Source organism: Balaenoptera acutorostrata, chromosome 20 (assembly GCF_949987535.1).
Source record: "Balaenoptera acutorostrata chromosome 20, mBalAcu1.1, whole genome shotgun sequence".
Classification (NCBI taxonomy): Eukaryota; Metazoa; Chordata; class Mammalia; order Artiodactyla; family Balaenopteridae; genus Balaenoptera; species Balaenoptera acutorostrata.
The window spans coordinates 23674049-23699398 of record NC_080083.1 but is presented as its reverse complement, the minus strand read 5'-3'; the positions used below and the strand labels follow the sequence as shown (position 1 = coordinate 23699398).

The window sequence follows — 25350 nt, the reverse complement described above, 5'->3', positions numbered from 1 at the left end:
ATGCCATGGTTGCTGGGGGGAACGGGAGGGCAGAGATGAACAGGCAGAGCACAGAGGATTTTTAGGGCAGTGAAAATACTCTATATGATATTACAATGATGGATATATGTAATTATACATTTACCCAAGCCCACTGATGTACAACACCAAGAGGGACTCCTAAGATAAACAATGGACTCTGAGTGATAATTATGTGTCAGTGTAGGTTCATCAAGTGTAACAAATGTACTACTCTGGTGAGGGATGCTGATAATTGGGGAGACTATGTATGTGTGGGGCTGGGGGTATATGGGAAATTTCTGTGCCTTCTGATTAATTTTGCTGTGAACCTAAAACTGCTCTAAAAAATATAATCTTCTACTATGTTCAGTGAAAGAGACAAGTCACCAAAGACCACACACTGAATGAAGTTCAGAAAGGACTATGAAACCCTCTCCAGAAAGAATAAGCACATAAAATATTAAATATCATTTCAGAGATTTATTTGACCATCTTACTCCTGATTAATGACCCTCTTAAGGTTCCATGAGCTTTGAATTTAAAACTTGATTTTATTTTTGCTTTTTTTTAATGTATATGAAACAGAGTAATGCCATTCGAAGGCTCAACGCGTTCAATGGGTGGGAATTACGTGCAGAAAATATGAAAATCACGTTAGTTCATGGCGTACATGTTATTTAGAGTCCACTTTATATTGAACACCTGCCTGGGCTATGAAAACATCACGGCCACCTAGTCTGTTGTATATAGATGGGAAACCAAAAGAACAGGGTTTTAACTTGAACTGGTCTTAGATGCCACATTAACCTGCCAATCTCTTCTTATCAATGTTACAAGCTTGCTTAGAAACATAAAAAGAAAGGTTCCTCTTCCCAAAATTAAAAATAATTTTGCATTTTAAAGATCCTTTGAATACATGCCTTATTTGTAATTCACCATTAACATAAATGAAAAATACACATTCTAACCCTGAGAAATAACATTAGGATTGTAAGGAATAAATTTTCCTCCTCAAAGTAAAAACAGAAGCCAGTGGAAAGAGTTACTTCTTATACAATCCTTTGGTCTCTCTGGAGACTTCATATCTGCATTTAAACTTAAGCACACTGGAAATGACTGCTAATGACATCTATCAGTCCTGGTCTTTTGTTTTCTTAATCATACGTGGGTTTTGGATTTCCACATCAGACAGCTGCTCAAGGCCACCTTTTCTGTACAGCCAAATACGAAGGTGTCTCCTTTCTCATCATATTGGCTGTGTTCCCTTTCCAGTTCTCTATCAGCTCTCTTTACCTGACCCGTCCACCCTTTGGCACAAATTCCCATGGTGCTTTCTCTGATGGACACAGCTGTCTCTACTTATTTTACAGTCTCATCATTGTATTCATACACAACTTAGGCAATCATGATTGTATTACACAAGAGCTTTTCAAACTCTTTTAGAAATTAAATGCTTGCACGAACAAAACAATATCCTCATTAAGAATCTGTCATTCTACATGGGTTTTAGTACTAATTCTTTAAGAACTAGAAACCAATCAATGGGGGAAAAAAACTACATGGGCTGCCACGAATGCTATTCTCAGTATGCCTATCAGCTCCCCTGTCCTCCAATCCCTATATCCTGTACTTCTCACTGTCCCAGGCAAAACTGGCTTACAAGCATGGAATAACCCACATCCAGAGAAACACACATAACCTATACCATGCTTCTTTCCACTTGCCAAAAGTTTCAGTCTGTTTAAAGGAATGGGGGTGGGGGGAGGTTGCAAAAATTAGGGGAAAATAAGCTTATTTAAAGTTAGGAAATGGCTCCATGTGTTCCTTGATTTTAAATATTAAGTCTTGCTCAATTTTGTTCAAAATGTTGATAAAAATCCCTTAAGGTGAAGTTGTATTTCAAAGAAAAGAAGCTAAATTTCTTCATACAAACATGTGTTAAATATCATCAATATCAAGAACCTAACAGCCCTTGAATAAATCTGGTCTATAGGGTTTTCAAGTAAAGTAAAATAATATGTAACTAAGAATAGTGAGAAAATGGAAGTATGAAATGAGATATAACTACTATTGGCCAGAGTATTATAGATGAAGGGTTTGGGGAGATCTGCTGTGAAATGCTACAATGAACAGCATTCAGAGTGTGAGGAGAGAAATCACAAACTTTTGTTGTTCTTGATGCTTTCTGGACTCTTTTTTTAATGTAAACTATGTATTTAAATATAATATAGAGGGCTTCCCTGGTGGCGCAGTGGTTGGGAGTCTGCCTGCCGATGCAGGGGACACAGGTTTGAGCCCTGTCCTGGGAGGATCCCACATGCCGCGGAGCGACAAAGCCCGTGAGCCACATTTACTGAGCCTGTGCGTCTGGAGCCTGTGCTCCGCAACAAGAGAGGCCGCGATAGTGAGAGGTCCGCGCACCGCGATGAGGAGTGGCCCCCACTTGCCGCAGCTGGCGGGAGGCCCTCGCACGGAGATGAAGACCCAACACAGCCATAAATAATAAATAAACAAATTTAAAAAAAAAAAAAAAAGAAAAAAAATATAATATAGATAAAGAAGTACCCAAGTCAACAAAGTAAACATGTGTGCATAAAAGCAGCACCCAAAACAAAAAACAGGACATTATAGAATCCCAAAAGCCCCTTCTCATACCCCCTTCCAGGTTACGCAGGTGTGTTCTGACAACGATACTAGACATCTATCTTCAAAAGATATCACTGGATTTTAATACATAGTTTATTACACTTATTTCCATCATTTATCCCCAAGAAATGACAGTTGTACTTTTATACTACCCCATTTTTCAACATTTAACATACATTTCAGATTTAAAGAAATCCATACTAAATAGACTTCATGGCATCCTCAAGCCATGAGAGCCATTTTACAAGCAGTACAGTCACAGAATAAGTGATAATCCTAATGAATCAGAAATTACTGAAAATTCACTACTGTGGACTCCACCCCACTTGACCAGGACTTGCTGCATGCCACTTATAAAGCACCTGACTGCAACACTAGACACACTAGTGATCCTTCCAGATCTCTTCTTCCTATCATGAACGATTCACAGAATATGAGACTAATATTTTAATAATACTTGTTTCAACTGTTCAGTAGTCCAGCAATACAGAGGGAAGCATTTGGGACTATATGGCAAAGATCCTAAAACAATATTAACTTAAAAAAAAAAAAAGACACTCATTTTTATCAAACTCAACTGATATTTTGTGCTTCCTAAAGGCTTGTAAAACAGAAGCTCCTACTCCTGAAAGGGGAAACAATACTCCAGATACTGGAGAGATACTCAAGAGCTGATCACTACAAAGGTGTAATTTTCAAATAAACTCATACTTCAGAAAAGCTGTGTACTTAACTCCAACATGAGAAAGAAACTTTGTTCCTATATGCATTCATATATTCATTCCTTTAAATACCCACCAAACTTATAATTCCCAGTTCAAACCTATATCACTCTCTAGAGATGACTACTGATCCTATATGAATAACTTTCTTCCTTATCTGATAACTTTTGATAGAGTTGTACTACATTCTCAACCCTTTTGGCTAGCTAAACGTCTTGGAAAAGAACCACTGATGCTTTGAAAGTAGAAATAGTTGTGATAAATGTTTTCATCTTTAACAAATTGAGTTTTATTATTGTAAGAACCAAAAATAAGCATCAGAAATATTTTTAAGTTAGCTAGAACAAATGGATATATTATACCTTGCATGATGGACCTACTTCCTTAATCCAAATCAAGATGAATAACTTCGCTCTCAAGGAAATTACTCTATAGCGGCAAAGATAGAACAAGTAGACAGAAGACACATACAATAACATAGAAACTAAGTGTCTTAACAGAGGGAAAAATTACACTATAGAAGCATTCCCAAAGGGTATTGGGTAAAAAAAGAGGTCTGTAATCAAATAAATCTAGGAAATATTGAAATGTAGTAAATAAATTTAAACAGATTAAAATGCTAATCACCACTGGCATCCTCCAATAGAAGGCAGCATTTCCTAAGTTTATTTTACCAGGGCATCCTGATTTACACAGCATGCTGAAGGTCTACTGTTCTGTGGATAAATTTTGGGGATTTAGAAGAAGGAGAGGCTTCCTTAAACTAAGGGGATCAGGAAATACTTCATATAAGAACTAACATCTACACTGGGGCGAGAAAGACATGTAGGATTAAGTCACTGTGGAAAGAGAGACTGCTAGTGAAAAGGCCATTTCAGGCAGGAAAACAGAGCACTTGCAAAGAACTGAGAGTTATGAGTGGCTCAAAGAAAATGTAGCATAAGCAGCATGAAAATGGGTTGTAGAAATAAAGATTTAGCAAAGACACTGGATTTTGATAAAGAAGGTTGTGTATGCCAAAAACCTTGAGAGTTCAGTTGGAAGGAATGTACAAGTTTACACTTGTTGACCACAGTTAAATCAAGTAAGGCCTTTGTTACAATCAAAAGACCTCAGAGTTTAGACGATAAATTATTTGATCAATTGGTAATACAGAAATAATGATTTTGTAAGTTCTTATCATTTAAATATAGATAGTAGATTAAATTATATATCAGGGATATGCTTCAAAATAATTTGGGAAGGGAATAAATGAAAAAGATTCTCCACGAGTTGGAACATATTGAAACTAGATGATAAATACATGGTGGTTCATTACACTACCGTCTTTAAATAATTGTATATATTTCCCCAAATAAAATTTTTTAAAAAAATAACATTCAGGGACTTCCCTGGTGGCACAGTGGTTAAGAATCCGCCTGTCAATGCGGGAGACACGGGTTTGAGCCCTGGTCCAGGAAGATCCCACATGCCGCGGAGCAACTAAGCCTGTGAGCCAAAACTACTGAGCACGCGTGCCACAACTACTGAAGCCTGTGCGCCTAGAGTCCATGCTCCGCAACAAGAGTAGACCCCGCCTGCCGTAAATAGAGAAAGCCCGTGCGCAGCAACGAAGACCCAATGCAGCCAATAAATAAATAAAATAATTTTTCTTAAAAAAAGAAAAAAGGCATCAAAAAAAAAATAACATTCATAGGAAATGAAATGGTATATCTATGGCCTTAGTAATTTAATAAAATGCAATATTTTTGCCATATCACTAAATGACTATATGTTCATCAAATAAGCAAAATGATTGAAAATCAAAGGTACATTTCACCATTTTAACATGACTAAAAATTCACCTTTCTGCAAGAACTGCATGATTTCAAGTAAGACTGAAAAGTAAGAATACATACTATAGTATCTCTTCTTCGGCTTAAAGGTATTTTCACTCTTATTTCCACTATAAATGGTTTAATTGAGAAAGTACAGTAAAATCCCATGAAAATATGAAATTTCTGTAATGTGCCAGTTTCTATATTGATCCTGCCAATTGACTCAAGGGCTTTACGTATTTTCTGTAAGTTAACCCAAGTCAGGACATTCCAAAAACAAATTCTTCTATTGCAAAATCTCAGACTGCAAAATACTCTCCCAGAAAAGCTGCAAATATCATCAATGTGCAAAAACAAAACTTTCTTTAAAAATAAATTGTAATTATAGCCTACAGTGCGTAGGGTTTTGCTTAAATCTTCTTATTTGTAGGTCCTTATTTGAAACAAATACATTTCTATCACCCATTAGTTAAATAACAGACACTCATGCTGGTTGAGACAAATTTCACTCATACGTAGATATAAACAATTGAAGATACAGGTTATATCTACATGATTTTATGCAAAATTTAATTAGATCATCTAAGCTTAAAAATTACTATTATAGTATAAATATAATATTTACTATTATAATATAAATAATACATTGCCCATTTTCTCTAACAAAACAGAGTATTGTGAAAAGCCTATTCTGATTCCAATGTATCAAAATTATTACAAAGCCTATGTCCTTTGACTCAAACTATGAAATACACAAATCTAATTATTTTAATTCTTTCTTTATAATAAAGTTTAATTTTTTCTTTTAAAATTCTATAGTGGGTATTAATCAACGAAAAATCTATAATGTTTATTTATCCACTAAAAAAAAAAACTAGCATTATTATTTATGCTAGTTTTTTTTTAGTGGATAAAGAATAATAATAATATTATTAACTCTCCATTAGTAACTTACTTACATATATTAACTTCTCTTTAGTAACTGTGACAACTGACTTTATACCCTAGCATTTATTACAGAGAAGAAAACTGAAATCTATTGGCAAGTGTAATATTACTTTCAACATGCCCAGCGCAGTAGAGCCCAGTGTTTAAATAAGGTTTAAATTTCAAAACATATATTGTCATTTAAATAAACTATCTTAACAAATAATGATTTGAGAGTTCTCCCCAATTTAACACTCAGCTGAGGCAGCAAGAGCTATCTATGAGTATAAAATTAAAATAGACCTGCAACAGAGATGTCTAACTTTGCAGAAGCCAATACACACATATCTTTGATTAACGAAAAACAACAGAAGACTACTGATAAGATGTAAAGACAAATACTCAGGAAAAACTGACATCTAAATCTGGCTGAAATATTCATACTCTGTTCTAATTCACTCCTCTGTAGCCCACACACTTGGAAGAAATGGAAAGACTCATACATGATTCCTCTATTTTTCTACTTGTTTCAATTTTAATAATGAGTGATATAATTATAAGGTAATATATTAATGCATAAGATCTGTAAGAATTAATATGCTAAAACAGGCTATGTAATATTCAAAGCTTACTATATTATATATATATACTACATTTTTGAATGAAGATGTTATTAACAGATCTACGCTCCCCCAAAACTTTTAATTTATAGATAAAACAATAAAAGATCCTTCCTGGTAATCTATATTTAATCATTATTAAAATATCAGTAAATTTCTGATCAGTATGAAATAACTGACTGATAAGTGGGTTAATGTACTCAGTCATTCAAGAAATAGTTAATGAGAGCCTACATTGTGCCAGCCAATGTCCCAGGTGCTAGAGATACTAATGTAAATTTGTAAATGGTGTAAATTAGAACTTGTGATAAAACAAAAATATCTCAATGAACATGATCTCCATTACTATCTCTGTAGATCTCTGAGAGAAAAGATTACAAGATCAAGGAGGTGAGTTGTATGTTGTATTCTTTTTCATAGGCTACAAAATGATAAACTATATATTACAATGAATTATTCATGTGTTATATATAGTATAGTATATATTATATAATGTATGCAATAACATATAGACTGTAAGATATTAACAAGAACATGAGCTCTTACCAGAAAGGAATAATGTCTACTACTCAGAGCTTAATACATGGATAAACATCTGATGAGTAAGTGTGTAAATAGTTGTGATATTTCAGGAGATGCAACAATATGATTGGGATTCCCTACACATAACAAAAATGAGCTCTGTTCCAACAGAACTATTTCTGCAGCACACACATAACAGATTCGCTGAAAAAACAGCTATAGCTTTGATGGTGAGTGTTAGAGTTAAAATACAAAAGAGTGAAAACTATTGCTTTACTAGGCTGTAGTAAAAAAAAAAAAAAAAAAAAAATCTAACTCCAGACAAGGCCCCTGTTGGAATTTCCAGCTTGCTGGCCTGCCTTGCAAATCTTGGACTGGCCAGCTCCCACAACTGCATGGGCCAATTTTTTAAAAAATAGATCAACTGATCAAACAATCACTCTCTCTGTATGACTATGTCTGTGTGTGTGTGTGTGTGTGTGTGTGTGTGTGTGTGTCCAGAATCCAGGCTTATTTCTGCAAATCCAGGCAGAGTTGTGACAGGTGGGGGAAAGAAGGAGTGAAAGACTGACACATTTCCCTCATGAATGATAATCCAGTTATGTCCACAAGTATGTTATGTTAATTAAGTAATTTAACAACATAGCTACACAAATCTAAATTAATCACAACGACTCAAGGAAAATATATAAGGAAAAGCAGAGGTATACAACAAGGCTTCCACAGTAACATGAAGAAAATGCGCTGTGGGTTGAACACATATACCATAAAATTATATTACTAAATAAGACATCACAGAAACATAGAAATACAGTAATTGAATAAGCATGAAATACTGATGTTATGATTCCAATTAGTCTGCTGATTCTATCAAGTAAGTAGTATAAACTCAATGCATATGATAGGAAATAAATCAAGTTGATACGTACTTGTGACAAAAAATTTTTTTGTGAAAGTACAGCTATCAAAGGCAGCAATTTTCTCCTGCAATACTACGACAAGGATCCTAAAATTAGAGGGAAAAAACCACAAAAGAAAATGTTAATGTGAAATTCTATAAACTGAACTATAAATAAGTTAAATCATCTAGATTTAAGTAAATATGTACCAAAGGAATTTTTAAAAATCAAACGCTTCTTAAAGCATATAGGCTAGAAACATCTGCTTCTTAAATGTCAAAATACAGTCACCAAATCCTTAACATGATCAAGATAGAAAAGATTAAAGGAAGAAAAGTCATAGGAGAACTACACCTCAAAATAAAATTTCATTTTCATTCATTATAAATCAAATGAATCTATCTTCATTAAGAATGTATGAGATCAATAAACTGCTGGCTATTTACTAAAAGTGTTTTTCCAGTGCTGGCTCAAAGTCATGGAATTAAACATAAAATGGATTTATACAACCTGGCACTTAAAATGATTGCTGAATTTCCCAACACAAGAGCCAAAATGAGAGAGAGGGAGGGAGGGAGGGAGGGAGGGAGAAAGGGAGGGAGGAAGGAAACTCAGATAACTATTATTCAATGTAAATGAGACATTTCTGATTATTGAAATATTAAAATTAATCAGAATCTGTATTTCTCCCAAAGTTCAAGATTTATAAATAATTAGGGAAAAGTTATAAATTTTCAAAATTAAAATGTATCTGAAATGAAGTTATTTTATAAACTACATTTTAGAGTATTGCTCCTTATAACTGTTGTTAAATATTTAACTACTAGATCCACCCTTTTTTTAAAAAAATTAATTAATTAATTTATTTTTTAGCTGTGTTGGGTCTTCGTTTCTGTGCGAGGGCTTTCTCTAGTTGCAGAGAGCGGGGGCCACTCTTCATTGCGGTGCACGGGCCTCTCACTATCGCGGCCTCTCTTGTTGCAGAGCACAGGCTCCAGACGCACAGGCTCAGCAGTTGTGGCTCACGGGCCCAGTTGCTCCGCGGCATGTGGGATCCTCCCAGACCAGGGCTCGAACCCATGTCCCCTGCATTGACAGGCAGATTCTCAACCACTGCGCCACCAGGGAAGCCCTAGATCCACCCATTTAAAAATGTTGATTTTTAAAATTTATTTTATTTATTTATTTATTTATTTATTTTTGGCTGCATTGGGTCTTCGTTGCTACACATGGCTTTCTCTAGTTGCGGCGAGCCAGGGCTACTCTTCATTGCGGTGCGGGGGCTTCTCATTGCGGTGGCTTCTATTCTGGCAGAGCAAGGGCTCTAGGCACACGGGGCTTAAGTAGTTGTGGCACGTGGGCTCTAGAGCGCAGGCTCAGTAGTTGTGGCGCATAGGCTTAGTTGCTCCATGGCATGTGGATCTTCCTGGACCAGGGCTCAAACCCATGTCCGCTGCACTGGCAGGCGGATTCTTAACCACTGTGCCACCAGGGAAGCCCAAAAATGTTGATTTTTAATAAGTTAATATATCACTGGATAATTACATTATCCCAGAAATAACATGAGTATACCTCCTATGTCATATATAATTTTGTTTGATGTTATTTGAAGTTTAAATATACATAATAACTAGATCTTCAGTATGAATTACACACTATCACTGAACAACTTTTCTTTGTCCTATTTCATATTTTTGTATTGAATTCAAATATTTTTATCATTAATATCAAAGTCTTGGGCTTTTAGTTTGTATTTGTCAGGTATGTGTTTACCCTTCCTTTTACATTCAAACTTTCTGAGTCACTTTTTGAAATATCACTTTAAAATCTAACCTGAGAGTCTTTTATTATAAAATTTAATTTTTGTTTTCCATGTTCCATGTGTTTGCTCTTTAATGAGATTAATAATTTGCAGCCATGACCTTGATAAGACATTTAGCATCATGGGGCTAGGAAAAGTCTATCTGGTCCCTCGTTTAGCTCCATTGTGAAGTGCAAAAAAATAAGAATATTTAAAAGTCTTTTTTACATTTCAGAAATAAGCTTTGTTTTGATGAATGCTAACAGGAAAATTACATTTCCCATCATAAACCAGTAAACATATAGAAGTACATATATTAAACAAAAAGTTATATATAAAATGTTATGTTATACATATAAAAAGGTTCCTCAAAGCAATATTTAAACTTCATATGTTTGCTCAGGCACTTTTTATTCTTTTCCATTTCAATATTTCACTAATGGGTCAAGACAAAAAGTTTGAAAACATTAAGAAATCTTAAGAGCTACTTATATTTGGCAGAATTCCGAAGACACATTTGTGACTTCTTTATTATTATTATATCAAAGTCAATGATAATGGAAATGCGCTACATGCACAGGAGGTATGTTATCTTGCACAAGAAACACATGAAAAATTGCTTACCTTTTGTTGCAATGGAGATCATAGATAGGTGTTTTAAACTGAATGGACTTGACCATCTCCCCAGTACGAAGTGAATATAAATCCACACAACAGTAAGGTGGACTTGTGCTAAAAAATAAATAAATAAATAAATACATACATACATATGTACATACATACATACATAAATAAATAAAGACAAAAGCTATTATGTTTTAACAGGTGGGAGGGCCAATAAATTTTCTTACTAACATAATACAAGCAAATTGATTTGGACTTTAATCAACAAAATTAGCAACTGCATAATGGTGAAATACTGAAAGCTTTCACCCTAAAATCAGGGATTAGAGAAGAACACTTCAAGAATATGGCCACTCTACTCAACACAGTATAGAAGGTATGTGCGTAAGAAATTACTACAAGAAAGAAATAAAGCTGCAGTTATTTGTGAGAATTTGATTGTATAAGTATAAAACCTAGTAACACAAAGTTGCAATAAATACACAGACAAACCCATAATAAAAGACAAACCATTAATATAAGGGTTAATATGTAGATTGATACAGTTCAACCCTAATCAAGAATCTATCAGAAACGAGACCTCTTTCTAAAATGTATATAAATACGCATTCTAAATGATAAGATTTAAATTATAAAGACAATGTGTTCCTTCATACTAGAACAGATGAAGAGATCAATGTTTTCACCTTAAGAAAGTAGGAAAAGAAGAGCAAGTTAAACCAAATGAAAGTGGAATGAGGGAATTAATAAAATACAACAAATCAATGAAACAAAACTTGAGTAAGCAAAAGAAAAAATTAAACAAAACTAAACCCAATTCCTTGAAATAGATAATTTGAATATTCCAGTATCTATAAAAGAAACCAAACTCATAATTTAAAACTTCTCACAAAGAAATCCTTAAAAATAGCTTCATTTGTAAATTCTACTAATCATTTAAACAAAAAAGTTTAGATATTCTACACAAACTCTTTTATAAGATAGGAGTCACCAACTTATTTTATGAGGCCAGTAACACATGATCCCAAAAATAAATACTTCACAAGAAGCTACCGATATATTTATATCTCATGAATATACATAAAAAATCCTCAACAAAAACATTAACAAGTTGGGACTGCCCTGGTGGTGCAGTGGTTAAGAATCCACCTGCCGATGCAAGGGACACGGGTTTGAGCCCTGGTCCAGGAAGAGCCCACGTGCCGCGGAGCAACTAAGCCCGTGCACCACAGCTACTGAGCCTGCGCTCTAGAGCCCGCGAGCCCCAACTACTGAAGCCTGCGCACCTAGAGCCTGTGCTCCGCAACAAGAAAAGCCACCGCAATGAGAAGCCAGTGCACCGCAATGAAGAATATAGCCCCCACTCGCCGCAACTAGAGAAGGCCCGCGCACAGCAATGAAGACCCAACGCAGCCAAAAAAAGTAAATAGGAAGCAGATCAGTGGTTGCCAGGGACCAGAAAAGGACGGAAGCTACAGAGTACAAAGTGGCATGATGGGTGTCACTTTTAGGGCGATAGAAATGTTGCTGTGTCTTGACTGTGCTAGGGACTTAACACAAGTGCATACAATTGGTGAAAGTGGAGATGGGAGAGAATCTAGTAAAACTTGAACTTCAACCTCTAAAATTGACACAAGGCAAAAATTCTTTTCTTAATGTTCCCAACTAATTAATCCAGTCCTCTGCTGAGAAGCAATGAGTTAATAATGAACGAAATCTAACATTTTGCCAGACCAACTGGGAAGGAAAAAACAGCTTGTCACCTTCAATTAGCAGCTCATTATAGCCACGGTACACTAGAAACTTGAATTCTGATCATTTCACTGGCATCCATACAATGTCACAACTGAGATTCTTCCTGCAGAAAGCCTTCAATAGAAGTAGACAAAACAAATGCTATGAAGGCTGTTTAGAGTTGAATGAACAAGATTTGGTAGATCTAAAAATTCTATTTATATATGGAAAAAACCTCTTATTCAATGCCTAATAGAAAAAGACAATTCTTTTAAAATCAGAGTTTTCAGAAAGTCACACATTCATAAAGGAGTCATGCTATCTGCCAATAACACAGTTGTGTACACGCCTGACATGTCCTTTTGTTCTCTATTTTCTCTCTTTTTAAAAGCCTTGACTATTTCCCTGGGACACAGCAAGACAATCTTAATTTTCCTCATGGGTAGGCTGATGAGAAAGCTTTCTATAACATCAGCAGAATGCATGCCCCATAACAGAAAGAACGTGTGTTATTCTAAAATATACAGACAAGAAACAAGCTTTTACTTTGTACTCTAGTATACACCAAGCAGTGTCAAAAGCTGTATACAGAAGTCTTCATTAGATTTCTAGAGCTCAAATGGGTTAACATTTTTACAGGTTTGCGCCTGACATTTAAACCTAAAATTGTGACTTCACTTTAAGATAAAACCTAATTAATACTTTAAGGAAAAAAAGTTCACATAGAAATGTAGAGAATCTAATTTAGAATGTAACTGAATCTATTGCAAGCAAAACCAGAGTTGGAAAGAAAAGCAGAAATGACGTAATTTGTATTATTAAATGGTTGGTTAAAGGACTCTAAACTGTGCCCAGGCACCACTGCCTTTCCAACACATAAATATCAACAGGGGTAATGTAAAGTTATTTAGTACTTTTAATGACAAATATATAATAGAAATGAATGCAAATTCTCCTTAACTGACCTTCCCTTTACCTATGTAACTTGTTTTATAGTGAGGAACCAGGACATATATTGAAAATTTTTGCATTGGAGCAATCTGTTACCTGCTGTATACATAACCTATACACATAAAGGAAGTTATAAAGCTTTTATTAGCAAAGGACTAGTCCTCCCAGAGCCAAAGGTATGGAATTTACAGTTCATTTCAGTGAAGAGAGTTGACTACAATTATTTAAAGAGTAAAATGTTTTAAAAATTCCATTACGGAAAATGAAAAGGTTAAATTAAATATAAAACAAAATAGTTAAACTGGATTTCCTAAAAGCAAATCCTGAAACTACAGTATAGAAGATAAACACCAAGAAGAAAACACTAAACATTTTCATCTAAATACGTTGCCTATTTCATTATTTCTTACTTTCTCTGTAATCCTTCCCATCACATTTTTAAAAAATTTTTAATATGCTTCATTTTTTAGAGCAGTTTTTGGTTCACAACAAAATTGAGAGGAAGGTACAAAGATTTTCCATATAGCCTCTGCCCCCATTCATGCATAGTCTACCCCGTTATCAACGTCCCCTACCAAAGTGGAACATTTGCTACAGCCTATAATGACACAATATAATCACCCAAACTCCATAGTTTTCATTATGGTTCACTCTTGGTGTTGTACATTGTATGGGTTTTGGACAAATTTATAACGACATATATCCAACATTACAGTAGCATACAGAATAGTCTCACTGCCCTAAAAATCCTTTGTTCTCTACCTCTGCATCCCTCCTGGTAAACTCTGATCTTCTTACTGTCTTACTGTATTGCCTTTTCCAGAATATTGTTTAGTTGGAATCATACAGTATGTATCCTCTTCAGATTGGCTTCTTTCACTTAGTAATACACTTTTAAAGTTTCCCCCCTTTCTTTTCATGGCTTGATAGCTTTTAGTCCTGAATAGTATTCCATTATCTGGATGTACCACGTTTTATTTATCCATTCACCTACTGAAGGACATCTTGGTTACTTCTAAATTCTGGCAATTATGGATAAAGCTGATATAAACACCTGTGTGCAGTTTTTTGGGCAGACGTAACTCCTTTGGGTAAATACTATGCAGGACAATTGTTTGATTGTATGGTAAAAGTATGTTTAGCTTTGTACAAAACTGCCAAACTGTCTTCCAAAGTGGTTTTACCATTGTGCATTCCTACCAGAAATTAATGAGAGCTCCTATTGCTCCACTTTACCAGCATTTGATATATTCAGTGTACTGAATTTTGGCCAGGTGTGTAGTAGTATGTCCTTGTTGTTTCCCTGATGACATGTGATATGGAGCACCTTTTCATATGTTTACTTGACATCTGTATATTGTCTTTGAGGTGAGGTCTTTTGCCCAATTTTTAATCAGGTTGTTCACTTTCTTATTTTTGATTTTTAAGAGCTTTGTGTATTTTGGATAACAGTCCTTTATCAGATATGTGTTTTGCACGTGCTTTCTCCCAGTCTGTGTTTTTGAAGAGTGGGAGTATGTAATTTTAATGAAGTCCAAGTTTTATTCAGAAAATTGAATCTGTATAGGACAAACCTCAGAAAAATTTCCAGAATGAAGAAGAAATAAGAGATGAAATGAAAGACAGCAGATTAAAAGAACTGAATATAGAGATTCAATTTATAAAAATTCATAATCCTGAAGAAATTCTACCTCAAGACTGCAGTATCAGTCTCTACCTGATAGTTTCCAGCCTGCTAGCTGACTCTACTTCTCACCTGCCAGCCCAGTCACATAAGCCAATTCCTTGAAATGAAAATCACATGTGTGTTTCTGTATATGCATATGTGTACACTGAATGATATACCAGGGAATCTAGAATACAGCACACATGCCCAGAGCCAATGCCGGCTCAACAAAGAACTGTGAGGACACTAGTCTTGCATCTCTGGCTGAGCTTTTGACTGCACAAGCCAGAGGTAAAGGCTACGGCAGAGCTGTAGATGGTATCACTACACACTCAAAGGACTGTCCCAAACATAGTCTTTACAAAAAAGAGTTTGAAAAAGTCAATAAACAGTGTGTGGCTGCAGACCTCAACAAGCAAAACAGCAAACCCTGGGGAGGGGAGGACAATATGATGTTCAGAGTTGCCACATTATGATATTCAAAATGTCCACCATTCAACAAAAAATCACAAGGCACACAAAGACACAGGAAGGTAGAGCCCATACAAAGAACAAAAATAAACTGAGAGAAACTGACACTGAAGAACCTATACAAAGAATTTAAATCAACTTGTCTTATATATGCTCAAAGAGCTAAAAGAAATTATAGACAAAGAAATAAGGGAGAAAGATGAATTCACAAATTGAAAATATCAATAAAGATACTGGTTCCTTATGAAAAAGGAACCACATAGAAAGAACAGAACAGAACAGTACAATAACTAAAATGAAAAAGGCACTAAAGGTTTCAAAAGCATATCTGAATATCAGAATAGACCAAAGAAAGAAATCACAAACTTGAAAATAAGATGAGTGAAATTACACATCAGAGTAGCAGAATGAAAAAAAATGAAAGAAAAAAAATGAACACAGCTTAAGATTAACAATATAAATCAACTAAACTCAACAAACCTATATAAGACTCTACCCAATAATGGCAGAATACACATTCTTCTTCTATGTTAGCCACAAAACAAGTCTCACTAAATTTAAAAACAATGAAGACAATCTCTCTAACCAAGATGGAATGACATTACAAATCAAAAGCAGAAGGAAAACTGGAAATTCATGAATATGTGATATTAAACATAGCATATCAAATAATCACCATGTCACAAACATGTGGAATTAAATAATAAACTCTTAACAGTCAACATCACATTAACAGAATGAAAGGGGGAAAAACAACATGATCATCTCAATGGATACACAAAAAGCATCTGCCAAAATTCAACACCCTTTCATGATTAAAAAAAAAACAAAAAAACACAGCAACAACAAAAAAAACATACAGGAAACTAGGAACAGAAGGGAATTTCCAAATATGATAAAGGGCATTTGCAAAACACTATACTAATTGACAAAAGACTGAATGTTTTTCCATTAATATCTGAAACAAGACAAGGATGCCTACAGTCAACACTGTATTGAAAGATCTAACCAAAGCAATTAGGCAAGAAAAAGAAACTGAAAACTTCTAAATTGGAAAAGAAATAAAACTATCTCTATTCACAGACAACATGATGCTATATATAGAAAATTCCAAAGAATTCATAAAATAGTACTAGAACTGATAAATTCAGGAAAATTTCAGGGTACAAGATCAACATACATAAACCAGCAATTATCAATCCAAAATAAAAAGTTAAGAAAGCAGTTCTAGTTACAATAGCAATGCAATCTCTATCAACATTCCAATGGCTTTTGCACAAGTGAAAAGCCAACCTAAAAACAAATGAAGTTGCAAGAGGTCCCAAATAAAAAAGAACAAATCGGAGGACGCACACTACCTGATTTCAAAAATTACAACAAAGCTACATTAATCAAAACTCTGTGTTACTGACATCAGACATGTAAACCAATGGAATAAAATTCAGAGTCCAGACATAAACCCATACATCTGTGATCAATTAATTTTTGAAAAAAGTACCAAGTATCTTCAACAAATGGTGCTGGGAAGACTGAAGTCCACATGCAAAAAAGTTGGACTACTATCTTAAATCATATATAAAAATTAACTCAAAATGTATTAAAAACCTAAATATAAGAGCTAAAACTATACAAGAAGAAAATATAGGGGTAAATCTTCATGATCTTGGATTTGACAATATTTTCAGATGTGACACCAAAAGCACAAGCAACAAAAGAAAAAAAATTATATTACATCAATATTTAAAACTGTTGTGTATCAAAGGGCATTATTTTAAAAAGTTAAAAGACAATCAAAAAATAGAAAATATTTGTAAATCATATATCAGATAAGGGTCTAGTATCCAGAGTATATTGAGAACTCTTACTATTCAACATCTAGAAGATAAACAACCCAATTACAAAATGAGCACAGGATGTGAATAGACATTTCTCCAAAGAAGATATACAGATGGCCAACAAGTATATGAAAAGATTATCAAAATCATTAATCAGTGGTGAAATGCAAATCAAAACCACAGTGAGATACTACTTCACACCCACTAGGTTGGTTATAACAAAACAATTGAAAAGGAGCAGGTATTTGCAAGGATATAGAAAAAGTAAAACCCTGATCCATTACTGGTGGGAATGTAAAATGGTGCAGCTGCTATGAAAAACAGTCTGGCGGTCTCTCAAAAAGCTAAAGATAGAATTACCATATGATCCAGCAATTCCACTCCTAGATGTACACCAAGAAATGAAAGCATATGTCGACAGAAAAACATGTACATGAACATTCATATCAGCATTATTCATAATAACCACAAAGTGGAAACAACCATATGTCCTTTTAAATGATGAATGCATAAACAAACTGTAGTATACCCATACAATGTAATATTATTTTGCCTTATAAAGAATGAAGTTCCAATGATATGACGTTCTGGAAAGGCAAATCTATGGAGACAGTAAAAAGATCTACTACTACTTCAATAACATTCAGTTGCCTTTTCACTTACTTATTTGATTATTAAATTTCAGCAATGTATCTAGAGTCATGATTTACTGTTTACTCTTTCAATCTATCAAATTAATTTCTTTCCTTTAAGTACTATATAGACAATTATGTTAAACTAATACACTTTTAAATAAATTTTTACTATTATAAACTATTCTGAAACAAATCTGAGTGGGCTTCCATTTCTCAGGTTCTTCTGTAACACACTAAAATTGCTGATATCCTTTTACTAAGCCAACATAGTTTTATTAGGACAACAGAGAGTCTCCAAATAATAAAACTTTTAAAATGCTAAGCATTAAGTACTTTTAATCAAAAAGTTATTTTAATTTTCATTAGTTATACCAGTAATTTGTTCTTAATTGGGGTTACACAGTGAAAAGATTTGACCAAAATTACATAACCACATAATTTGGTTGAGTGACTGTCAGAACTCTCAATCCATGACTTCAGTTAGTTTTATATACAGATAATACTATACATGTTGTAAACATTGGGAAATATTCCGACAGTGTGTTTCAGATCCAACAATTACTATTTAAGGGAAAAGTCAGCAGTACAGTGAGACCTAATCAAATGAACCACTAAATGGAGCAAGGAGCATGAAATGGTCAAAGAATAGGAATTAAATAAGATCTTTAGGTATGTGCAGTTAAGTATTCCTATTGAAGTACATCTTTCCATAGAAGATTCAATAATCCCTTTTCTAACGTCAAACGCTAGGTTATTACCATGTAGAAAATGAGGAATGACCTAGGTATCTTGGGCTTTTTGTGAAGACTTAGAATAATGGAAGAATGATGATGGTGACCTTACACTTTATCTTTGAAATTTAAACACTGATTGAAAATATTGTATTAGATAGGTGCAAACCATCTTTTATGCCTGATAGAAAACAAGAATCACAAATAATATATATTAATCCCCTAAACTTATAACTTTCTATCACAGAGTCACAGAGTCTACTTTTAATTTTTATACTAATTTTTTCCTTAATATTCATATGTATTATTAGAATCATAGCTATTTTTTACCCTGAACGATGTTTTCAAAATAGTTTTTGGGGGGACTTTCCTGGTGGCACAGTGGTTAAGAATCCACTTGCCAATACAGGGGACACGGGTTTCATCCCTGGTCCGGAAGATCCCATATGCCACGGAGCAACTAAGCCCGTGTGCCGCAACTACTGAGCCTGTGCTCTAAAGCCCGCGTGCCACAACTACTGAGCCTGCACTCTAGAGCCCGCGAGCCACAACTACTGAAGCCCATGAGCCTAGAGTTCGTGCTCCACAACAAGAGAAGCCACCGCAGTGAGAAGCCCGTGCACCACAGTGAAGAGCAGCCCCCGATCACCACAACTAGAAAGAGCCTGCACACAGCAACGAAGACCCAACACAGCCATAAATAAATAAATAAATTGGAAAAAAAAGTTTTTTTGTAATGCAATACAATAAGCATCACGTTAAAGCAATGTGAGATATGGCTTTTATGACTTGAAAATTCTAAACATTAATAACATTTTCCTTTACAAAGACTTTTATTATTTTTATTCATGATATTTAACAGATTGAACCAAAATTAGGAGAAGCGGAACAAAGTATTTGAGAAAGTGACATTTTCCAAGAATGTGCATGTATAAGTGAAACATAAAATAGCAAAGACATCTTAAATCTACCACAAATTGCAAGAAGCATGGAAACACTTATTTTTAAATGGGAAAAAGCTGCACAACCTTCAACATGTGTTACTGAAGCTAATCCTTTAAATATAAGAGGAAAAATTTTGATAGTATTACATTATTTGTATTCTTATCCAGCTGCTAAAGAACAAAAGTCAGTTGGTGGCATTTTTTTATTAAGTAATTAAAAAGAAAAAGCCAAGAAAATGGAAACTTAACCATATTAAAGACTAAATTTGTGATTAGCCTAGTTAATAATAACATTTTTCTTTTGCAAAGTTCAGGATAAACACTGGGTATTTAAACCTTCCAACACCACTACAAGTTGAGAGAGTGGTACTAACAATGCTTTTACATGGGGAGGTAACCAGGCAAGAAGAAGTAAAGTCTCCACATGAAAACAGGAGGCAATGTAAAATTGAGGTTGGAATCAGGTGTTCTTCAATAGGGTCATATACTACATAAGAAGCAAAGAGGTATAATACACTGTATTTTTTTAATGTAAGATTCTATTATTTGCAATTAAATATGAAGATGAGTTAGAAATATTCTACCTTCAAGGAGATTTAAAAAAATATTAGATTTTTTTTTTAAGGATAGAGAATAAAGTTATAATACAAGTATGTTTAATATACCACAGTGAAGAACAAATGCAATGGAAATTCAAATTATGGAAGAGATGTTACAGGGAACAAAAAAAGCCTGCAGGTTAGTTCATATATCCATATATAAACAATATAAACATTACATAGTTTTTTGGGTTTTTTTTTAAATTTTATTTATTTATTTATTTATTTATTTTTGGCTGTGTTGGGTCTTCCTTTCCATGCGAGGGCTTTCTCTAATTGTGGCGAGCAGGGGCCACTCTTCATTGCGGTGCGCGGGCCTCTCACTATCGCGGCCTCTCTTGTTGCGGAGCACAGGCTCCAGACGCACAGGCTCAGTAGTCATGGCTCACGGGCCTAGTTGCTCCGTGGCATGTGGGATCTTCCCAGACCAGGGCTCAAACCCATGTCCCCTGCATTGGCAGGCAGACTCTCAACCACTGCGTCACCAGGGAAGCCCCATTACATAGTTTATACATTTATGATACTGTTTTTCATTTATGCCTAAATAATCTTTGTCCACTACAAACTATTCCTAAATACAATACTTAAAATTTTGTTTAAGGGGCTTCCTTAAACAATAAAAACAAAAATTAAACCCAAATTATCAAGAAAACCTGTGTTCCTTCCTTTGTTTAAGGTTGGAAGAATCCGCCTTCCAACACAGGGGACATGGGTACGATCCCTGGTCGGGGAACTACGATCCCACATGCCGTGGGGCAACTAAGCCCATGCGCCACAACTAGAGAGTCCACATGCCGCAACTACTGAGATCGTGTGCCACAACTAGAGAGAAGCCTGCACGCTGCAACAAAGAGCCCACGTGCCACAACTAAGACCCAACACAGCCAAATAATTAATTTAAAAGGGGGGGGACACCTTTACTGACCCCTGAAATATAGTTCTCCATTTCTAGTGTAACTGGGTTGCTTTGCACTGTCTTTCTCACGGGTCTTTTAAGTATGTGCTTCGGCTGAGGGGGAATATGAGGTGAGCCTGAGTTCCTGAAATATAGGAACTCTACAATAATATATCTTGGGATTAACCATTCTGATGTTTGACATTTCCTCTATTGCATTATTTTGCTTCTCTTATTTGGGAAATATGCAAATGTTCTAATTTTCTTCCCATTTTGCTCAAGCTCTCATTTTATTCAGTTTTCTGTCTAGTCTTCCTTCTCCACCTTCTAATTTCTTTGTCAGTTCTACAATGAATTTGTGGAGCTATTTCCTTCTGTTTCTTCCCATAGGTCATGTCTCTCTTATTATCTCACCCTGTCTTCCCTAAGTTCTTGTATGTCTGTTTTGTACTTTCTTTACAGAAATAATTGTGAAATATCTATTTACAATTATGAACTACTCCATGGCAATATTATGCTACTGACTGGTCTTTACTTACCAATAACTTTTCACTAAGTTATTTTCCATTTGTCCATTTCATGTAAGCTTTCAAAGATAAAGGTGATCCTGATATTGCTTACTGTCTTTAATGACCGTAAGATCTGTAGTAATGCCCTTTCATTCACTCTTAACATTGGTGATTTGTGTGGTTTTCAATCAGTCCTACTAATGATGTTTTCAAAGAACTAGGTTTTTTTTGTTGTTTTTTTTTAACATCTTTATTGGAGTATAATTGCTTTACAATGGTGTGTTAGTTTCTGCTTTATAACAAAGTGAATCCAGTTATACATACACATATGTCCCCATATCTCTTCCCTCTTGCATCTCCCTCCCTCCCACCCTCCCTATCCCATCCCTATAGGTGGTCACAAACCACCAAGCTGATCTCCCTGTGCTATGCGGCTGCTTCCCACTAGCTATCTATTTTACGTTTGGTAGTGTATATATGTCCATGCCACTCTCACTTTGTCACAGCTTACCCTTCCCCCTCCCCATATCCTCAAGTCCATTCTCTAGTAGGTCTGTGTCTTTATTCCCGTCTTAACCCTAGGTTCTTCATAGACTTTTTTTTTTTCCCTTAGATTCCATATATATGTGTTAGCATACTGTATTTGTTTTTCTCTTTCTGACTTACTTCACTCTGTATGACAGACTCTAACTCCATCCACCTCACTACAAATACCTCCATTTCATTTCTTTTTATGGCTGAGTAATATTCCATTGTATATATGTGCCACATCTTCTTTATCCATTTATCTGATGATGGACACTTAGGTTGCTTCCATGTCCTGGCTATTGTAAATAGAGCTGCAATGAACATTTTGGTACATGACTCATTTTTTTTTTTAATTTATTATTTATGGCTGTGTTGGGTCTTCGTTTCTGTGCGAGGGCTTTCTCTAGTTGTGGCAAGCGGGGGCCACTCATCATTGCAGCACACGGGCCTCTCACTATCGCGGCCTCTCTTGTTGCGGAGCACAGGCTCCAGACGCGCAGGCTCAGTAATTGTGGCTCACGGGCCCAGCTGCTCTGCGGCATGTGGGATCTTCCCAGACCAGGGCTCAAACCCGTGTCCCCTGCACTGGCAGGCAGATTCTCAACCACTGCGCCACCAGGGAAGCCCACATGACTCTTTTTGAATTATGGTTTTCTCAGGGTATATGCCCAGCAGTGGGACTGCTGGGTTGTATGGTAGTTCTATTTTTAGTTTTTTAAGGAACCGCCATACTTTTCTCCATAGTGGCTGTATCAATTTACATTCCCACCAACAGTGCAAGAGGGTTCCCTTTTCTCCACACCCTCTCCAGCATTTATTGCTTGTAGATTTTTTGATGATGGCCATTCTGACTGGTGTGAGGTGATACCTCAATGTAGTTTTGATTTGCATTTCTCTAATGATTAGTGATGTTGAGCATTCTTTCATGTGTTTGTTGGCAATCTGTATATCTTCTTTGGAGAAATGTCTGTTTAGGTCTTCTACCCATTTTTGGATTGAGTTGTTTGTTTTTTTGTTATTGAGCTGCATAAGCTGCTTGTAAATCTTGGAGATTAACCCTTTGTCAGTTGCTTCATTTGCAAATACTTTCTCCCATTCTGAGGGTTGTCTTTTGGTCCTGTTTATGGTTTCCTTTGCTGTGCAAAAGCTTTTAAGTTTCATTAGGTCCCATTTGTTTATTTTTGCTTTTATTTCCATTTCTCTAGGAGCTGGGTCAAAAAGGATCTTGCTGTGATTTATGTCATAGAGTGTTCTGCCTATGTTTTCCTCTAAGAGTTTGATAGTGTCTGGCCTTACATTTAGGTCTTTAATCCATTTTGAGTTTATTTTTGTGTATGGTGTTAGGGAGTGTTCTAATTTCATACTTTTACATGTAGTTGTCCAGTTTTCCCAGCACCACTTATTGAAGAGGCTGTCTTTTCTCCACTGTATATGCTTGCCTCCTTTATCAAAGATAAGGTGACCATATGTGCATGGGTATATCTCTGGGCTTTCTATCCTGTTCCATTGATCTATATTTCTGTTTTTGTGCCAATACCATACTGTCTTGATTACTGTAGCTTTGTAGTATAGTCTGAAGTCAGGGAGCCTGATTCCTCCAGCTCCATTTTTCGTTCTCAAGATTGCTTTGGCTATTCGGGTCTTTTGTGCAAAGAACTAGTTTTTGACTTAACTGATTTTCTCTGTTGTTTGTCCATTTCCTTTCATTAATTTCCATTTATTATTTTCTTCCTTTTACTTATTTTAGGTAAACTTGCTCCTCTTTTTTAGATGCTTAAGGTGAAAGGGTTTAGACCTTTCTTCTTCCAAACATGAGCATTTAGCGCTATAAATATCCCCCGTCTCTGCTTTAGTTACATTCCATTTTTCATATGCTGTGTTTTTTCAGTCTTTCAATTCAAAATCTGCTCTTTTTTCTCTTGATCTCTGCTTGACCCATTGTTTAATTTCCAAACATTGTACAGGTTTTACAGAGAGATGTTTATTACTGAATTCTAGTTTAACTGCACTGTGGTTATAAAACATACTCTGTTTTTGAGACTTGTTTATCACCCAGCATATGGTCAGTCTTGGTCAATGCTGTATGTACAGTATGTGGATATAGTATTCTATAAATATCAGGTGAGTCAAAATGATGTTGTAGTTGATGTCTTCTATATCCTGACTCATTTCCTATCTCCTAGTTGCATCATTTACTAAAAGAGGATTGCTCATCTCTAACTTTAATTGTTGATTTCTCTATTTTCCTTTCAGCTGTAATAGTGCTTCATGTATTTTTTTTTTTTTTAGAAATTCATGTTCTTTTTATTTATTTATTTATGACTGTGTTGAGTCTTCGTTTCTGTGCGAGGGCTTTCTCTAGTTGCAGCAAGTGGGGACCACTCTTCATCGCGGTGCGCGGGCCTCTCACCATCGCGGCCTCTCTTGTCGCGGAGCACAGGCTCCAGACGCGCAGGCTCAGTAATTGTGGCTCACGGGCCCAGTTGCTCCGTGGCATGTGGGATCTTCCCAGACCAGGGCTTGAACCCATGTCCCCTGCATTGGCAGGCAGATTCTCAACCACTGCGCCACCAGGGAAGCCCCATGTATTTTTAAAATTCATATTTTTTCAACGTATTTGAATAGTCATTTTTTAAAAGATTGAACATATTCAAGGAAGAACAAATGTCTGCCAGTCATCTCCCCTAAAGAAATAAATATTAAATAATAAAATACTCATTACACATGAGTAGGTATTTTTATAATATATAAGTATGGTTATCTAAGGCAATTCCAAATAAATTGGATTAAAGTTCCAGTGAAGTAGGAGGTATGGTACTCTGCTGGAAATAAAAGAGCTTTAAACAAAGTTATGACTGTTTGGAACAGCTAACCTGTCATCTTCTACTCCATCTATTTATGAAATATATACGCCTTCTAATATGAGTTTTACCATCCAAATGTAAATAGTTCAACTATTCTGACTTCTGCTAAGAAAAGTAAAATTTTCACTAGATAAAAGGTCAAAGTGTAATCGTTCAAGAATAGAACAAAATCTTCTGAATCTCCAAGAGATGAGATGATCAAGCCTCATTTCCCAATAACACAAAGGACAAGTTTGTCAACCTGTCAAATATCTCTTCAAAATTCAAAATCTAAGGATCTACCTCCCCCAAAAATAAATATCAATAAGAATTAGAACATTTTAAAACCTCTCAACTGGTTTTAACTAGACTAATGAGGTACAAGTGAAATATATTCTAATTACCATTCTACATAACATGATCTAACACGA

General features: G+C 35.3%; 1 protein-coding gene across 5 annotated transcripts in view; it reads right to left on the bottom strand.

Annotated features, from left to right (window-relative positions):
• BCAS3 (BCAS3 microtubule associated cell migration factor) overlaps positions 1 to 25350 on the bottom strand; it is a 577971-nt gene that overhangs the window by 444011 nt on the left and 108610 nt on the right. For all 5 annotated transcript variants that reach the window (XM_057536260.1, XM_007190268.2, XM_057536261.1 and 2 more), the window contains exons 8-9: positions 10579 to 10686; positions 8184 to 8260 (exon numbers count right to left, since the gene is read on the bottom strand). In XM_057536260.1, coding sequence (XP_057392243.1) covers positions 8184 to 8260; positions 10579 to 10686 — 185 coding nt within the window. The remainder of the gene's footprint in view (positions 1 to 8183; positions 8261 to 10578; positions 10687 to 25350) is intronic.